Genomic DNA, 5,973 nt, shown 5'->3' on the forward strand with positions numbered 1-5,973 from the left:
AGTTTAACAGTTCTGTCTTTGTCTCTTATTGTCATAACCTAAAAAGCGGATGAATTCTCTCGTGGGCTGAGGCTATTCCCAGAAGGCGCTGTGGAACCACATTGGACTCCCAGGTGAGCCTGATTGTGTTATCCTCACTGGGATGTCATCCATCTGTGCACAAAAAAATCCTCCTGCCTCCTGACACCTTTAATAATGGTTTGTTTGACTGTTCACTTACAAAGTCTCTGTTCAATGGTTAAAACAGATTTTTGCAACAGGTAGGTGTCTCACAAGTGTGAACAGCAAAATCATTATAAGATCATATATCTGGGTTTCAAACAAATGTTCCAAATACTGAAAACCGGAAATGAGAACACTCTAATCCACTGTGCTATGATGTGATGCTCTCATTGGTCTGTTGCTCCAAGCCTTCCCAGTGCACACACACACATACACACAAGCACAACATCCTCTTACTCTCTGTGATGCATTGGTCCCTTTCACTGTTAATCCAGCTGGGTTGTGCCTCCGTGCATTGCTGTACTTTTGCCATCTGATAAATTCCCCACGGACGGTCGGAAAAATCACATTTTAGGCCAGGAATTTTGCACTTTTTGGATTTACGTCAAGTGGGAGCTTCACATCAGAGCCTCTTGCTCGGGGGTGGTACTCGGCTCCACGGGACTTCTGAGCCAAACAATGAAGTCCCATCCAGGTAGCTCGACGGTGCTGCTGCCCATCGCCCTCTGCCTCAGTAAGGAACTTGCCGTACTCTCCAGTTGTAGTGTGACCGTGTTGTACGTGTTTGTGTGCAATCCAGTCTTGTAGGAAAACTTTGTAAGTGTTGAGTGTGCTCTTCACTGCCCCAATTTTGTCCTGCGTCTGTATACGGATATACAATTTCTTTGCACTTTCAGGTTTGTCAGAAAAGGTCCAGAGAAGTTCAGATGGCTTATAAGGGATGTTCCCTTCAGCTTGTTCTGATATTAATGAGAAAGGTTTTACAAATGCGCTTACCTTAATGAAATGCCCCCCAGGCTGTTTGTGTGTTTGTGTGTGTGCATGCAGAAAGGTGTACAACATTGTGTATTTGAGTGTGAACACCAATGGAATGAAACTAAGTAGATTTAGCTGAGGACAAATTGGAGCCTTCTTTTCATACCACGTTATATTTCTGCTACAACACATATTAAATTTGATCTAACCTTTACTTTACTGTAATATCTTTCAGATTAAAATCTTTTTTCCAAGCACACATTGATTTAAAAAAAAGGAAACAATAAAATAGAATAAAATAGATACCCAGTGCAATGCAGGATATCAATTACACTCTTCGGTTACAGAATCTTTCTCCCAGGGAAACAAAACCATTTATCTTAGAGATAAAGATTAGATTCATTTTTTTTATTTGCCATTTGTACACATACACTAAGTCTGGGTACACAGGAAACCATGTGCAGAGTTTCGAGTCAGGGTTAAATAAATAGTCTTCAGAGCAGACTTTAAAAAGTCAGAAGTTTTTTACTTTGCTACATTTATTATATTAGTATTAATGTTATTCAGTATTTGAATTATGTAGATTTGAGCATATATAACATAGAGAACACACAAAATATGTTTTTTTTTTTTTTATCACAAATCAAACTACTCAGAAGTTCATAAAGATACAGCTGAAATGATTAACTGATTAACCACTTTTTCATTTTGTGCTCAATTTTTCTGCTACTTTTATTTTTGTTCAGAGTATCTGTGGCTGGATTTCTCGCAAATTTTTAAAAAAGGGTAAATAAGTTGATGCAGAAGAAAATAATCAGTTTCAGAAGAAGCTCAGGCACCCTGTAAGATGCTTGTGGTAATATTTATTATTGTATAAGTTATATTAAATATATTTATTATATATTATTTTATATTTTATGTTATTATCTTTATATAAGGTTTTTATTAATAGTAAATAATGCAAATTCTGCTTCCACCTTGGCTGTCCTAACAATATAAAGGTTTTTGGGGTTGACTTTTTAACATAGCTACATAATGCCCTTGAATAATTGCCAGAAGGATGTTTCTGCACTAAATTAAGGCATTGCAGTGAACACGACCTTTATCCTTTTGCATATAAAAGTCACAACATCATCATTTTATCTCCATTTGTCATTTGTGTGAAATTCTGTCTTAATTGGAGCTACTGAGTTATCACAAAGCAACATATTTATTGAGGTCACAATGTCTTTGACCTTTGAGTGCAGAAACGTAATCAGTTCATCCTCGAGTTCAACTGAACATTTGTGGAAAACACGAAGAAAATCCCTGGAGACATTGTGCTCATGAGAACACTTTCCAACAACCGGGAACCATAATGCAATTAGCTGTGACTTGCAGTGGTGGTGAAGCGTGCAACCGCATTTTATGAATGAAGCTCATTTGTGGAAAAATCTACCAAGTAACATGGAAATTTCGCAACAGGAATTCATTACATTTCTGCAGAGACAGCTATTAAAAAACATCTGCAAAGAAAGAACACAGAGAAGCAAAAGCAAAACATCAGGGGTTTAATGATGCAGCTAATAACGTGCACTGGCATTAGGCAGAAACAAGGTCGTCTTAGACTGATTGAATCACAAAAGTTCCAAGTGGCGTGTGGAGAAAAGGCAAAAATGTCCTAGATGTCACCAATTTCTGAGCTAATTTTTCAGACAAGCGGTTTGTTTTTGCAATGCATATTTAACTTTTGTTTTATATCCTCTGGTCAAATGTATACAGACAGCCAGATCTCCTTTAGGATTGCTGTTTAAGCTCTGTTCTTTAATTCAAATATCAATGCTTCAATATTCAGTGATATATAAAATAAGATCAGTGTTCTTTACACCCCGTGTAAGCAGCTTGTCCAGAGCCAACAGTAGTTCTGAACCACAAAGGCAGAAATTAGACAAACTGCACTCAGTCACATCCAGTACATTAGAAAGAGAGCATCCAAATTTCTGTGTAAAGCCTGGAGCCAGAAAAATGAAGGCTGGTTTAGCATCAGATTGATGTTTATGGTTTTAGGGGTGACCCTGGAACAGCTCATCAGGTCTGCTGGCAAACGAATGTGTTCGAGGCCAACGACAAACTGAAAGCGATCTTGCAGTACAGATTTACTCCCAAATCAGTGCTCCAGTCAGACCTTGTGTCTCAGCTTTTCAGGAAGGTTTCAGTGAAAACTCAAACTACATAAGGACATGTTTTATATGACATGTTATATGTGGACTGACCGATGCAACCATACAGCTTATACATGGCTTTATAGTGCTACATGGAATTTGGCTCTGAGGGTGTATAATCCCTCCAGATGAATGGAATACAACATATTTCTGTATCTGTTTGATCCATCTAAGAACCTGATGGATCACAACTATGAACATACAAACATTGTATTCAAATCCTCAACAATCTAGTGGTTTTATTTTTCTCCCATCATAACCTTTTAGTTTAGTAACACTGTATTTACAGTCTCCTCATGTATGCATTCATTTCTTCTGCACTGAAAAAAGGAGTGTTTTATATGTCTTTAGTGCTCAATTGTGAGAAAGAGCATCGACCTTCTTTAGATAAAATGATCTTTTTGTAGTGTTCAAATATGCTTGTGTCTTGTCTTTCCCTCTCCACCAGGCTTGGTCCCCGTGTGTCTCAGCGCTGCAATCCCTGTTTCATGTGGTTCCATCTACAAGCGCTTTGCTCAGTGTTTACTCACACTCGGGGACAGTTTAGTGGACACACAAAAAGAGCAGAGCACACAGGACATCGATGCCATCTGCAGGTGTGTGTTTGTGTGTGTCAGTCTGTCATTTTTTTAATGTTATGTTAATGAGACTTGAAACTAGTGACTGAAACCACACAGCCTTTGGGAAAGTGTTCACTGAGGTCACAGATCAAGAGCTGAAGGGCTGTGTTTCTTTGTCCTTTCAAAATATTTTTTGGACTCACCTGTTTTTAATGCATACCAAACATATTATCGCTGGATGAATTTATGAATCAAATTTAGTTTTTCAGTTCCAGATAAACAGATCTGACCAATCAGGCCACTGCATCTGGCAACCAGTGAGCTTGTAGGTTAAAATGCGAGTGATCTGGAATTGGTAAGATAATACTGGTTTACCTCAGACACACTGCTAGTTGCTGCTCTGGGTCAACTGGATCTCTGCATCCTCAGAAGTTGTTACAAGTCTTCCAACAACAGCTCAAACTGCCTCATTGACATCCTTAAATATGTATGAAAGCATCCTTCTCATGAGAATCGGATGAATCTCAGTTTCTTATGATTTTTGTTTAGAAACATCAGGGCCAGCTCATCAGTGCTTGATATACTCAGTTGCTTAGTGGTGCATTTTTGAGGTAAAAAGCTTCACAAAAATATATTTACAGTGTGTACACGTCACACAAACCTGCTTCAGAAAGACGGTGCATGGGGATCTGCCAGGCCCGGGAGCCATCGCCAGTCCCCTTCGAGGCCTTCCCCAAACCGCAGCTCAGTTCATGTCCAAGCCTTCACTTTTATCTACTAAAAACACTGTCAAACCTAAAATGAGGACGTGGGCCCAGCGAGTGAAATAGTTTTTTTTTTTTTAACAATGCGCTGTGTGCAAAGGCCTTAAGAATAAAATATGAAGCTGGAAGTAAACATAATAGGTCTCCTTCGAATTACCAGAAAATGAGCTGTCTTAAGTCTGTGACCCAAAAGTGATGTCAGAGGGTCCTGCAGGACACCAGAGAAGTGATAAACCACAGGAAGTCTGCTACTTATCAACGCTGTAGTAATCTCATTACTTTAACATACTGGGTTATTATTGTGTTGGAGATGCTAACCTCTCTTCCTGTCCTGGTTCTTTCAAGGTCCTGGAATGCATTTCACGTTTGTGCCAACTCAGCTCTGGCCGGCTGTCCTGGAGAAGCAGCAGCTGTTTGGGAGTCTCTAAGACAAGAGTCCAGGAAGACAGAGTTTTCTGGAAACCTCTACAACATGTGCGCCAGCCGCACAACGCTCCCACCCAGCACCGTGCCTGCAGCTCAGAGCCCCCCCACGTCCGACCAGACAAACCAGGAAACACTGAAAGGGCAAACACACAAGCACAGCCCCACGCTCTTCACTGTACTGCTCCCTGTGTGCAGCATGCTGCTAGTTCTGCTCAGGAGTTAGTTAACCCATATTAACCCTTCGGTCAGAGTGATGCCAGCAGGCCGTCACAGTCCTGCTGCCCCTACAATCCAAACAAACAAGGGCACACAATCCATACAAGTCACTTTCATCATAATCCTTAAATAAGGATTGCTATAACTGGATCAGTTTGAAATGTTTGGTTCAGGACACTAATACAGCATTGACGCATTGAAAAAAATTGAAGACCTGTCTTCTGTCAGACAGAAGCCTCTTACATGAAGTCCACCAAGTTTTCAATCACTGCAAGAGTTTAAATGATTTTGATTAAATTCGCATAATCTAATATTTATTATTCTGCTATAGAAGAACGAACAGTTAATGTAAGGAAGAATAAACCCTTTCCCCACATCTCTTTAATGTGTCAACTTAGCTGAAAGAAAAGCTCTGGTTATGAAAAATATATATCTTTTAGCCCTGCTGCAGTTCATCACCAGTGTCCCATGATTTGAGGACAAAGGAGATTTTGAGGCATGCTGTAACGCCAGGTGTTCAGATCTGCGTGCAACCTAATCAGGTGTGATCCGGAGGAGAGTATTATCAGCGAGGGGGGCGAACTGTGTTTTTGTGCAGTAGGTTTAAGTCATCACCCTGTTTGACTGGTTTAACGACATGAAATCAGATTTATGTGACGACAGACTCTCTGATGTGCTGCTACATGTTATTATTTCATGTGACTTTAACCCAGTTTAAAGATGTCTCCTGTGGGAACAGTGTGCACATGTCTCAATAAAATGCACAAAAAGCATGCAATAAACATTTCCTTGGACAGTAATGAAGCATAAAGGACAACAAGCACATTA

The 5,973-nt window shown here is 39.9% G+C and overlaps 1 protein-coding gene across 2 annotated transcripts; it reads left to right on the forward strand.

The window, feature by feature from the left end:
* The first annotated feature begins 440 nt into the window (after positions 1–440).
* On the forward strand, positions 441–5,973 carry nrn1lb (neuritin 1-like b). 2 transcript variants are annotated; one of them, XM_080299030.1, is made up of 4 exons: positions 441–736; positions 3,628–3,775; positions 4,849–5,191; positions 5,234–5,362. In XM_080299030.1, the coding sequence occupies exons 1-3, from the start codon at positions 682–684 to the stop codon at positions 5,150–5,152; spliced, it is 507 nt and encodes a 168-aa protein (XP_080155156.1). In that variant the 5' UTR covers positions 441–681; the 3' UTR covers positions 5,153–5,191; positions 5,234–5,362. The 2 variants fall into 2 exon arrangements, with proteins under 2 accessions (XP_080155156.1, XP_026022463.1); XM_026166678.2 differs by having other exon boundaries at positions 4,849–5,973.

Source organism: Astatotilapia calliptera, chromosome 1 (assembly GCF_964374335.1).
Source record: "Astatotilapia calliptera chromosome 1, fAstCal68.1, whole genome shotgun sequence".
In the NCBI taxonomy this organism is placed as follows: Eukaryota; Metazoa; Chordata; class Actinopteri; order Cichliformes; family Cichlidae; genus Astatotilapia; species Astatotilapia calliptera.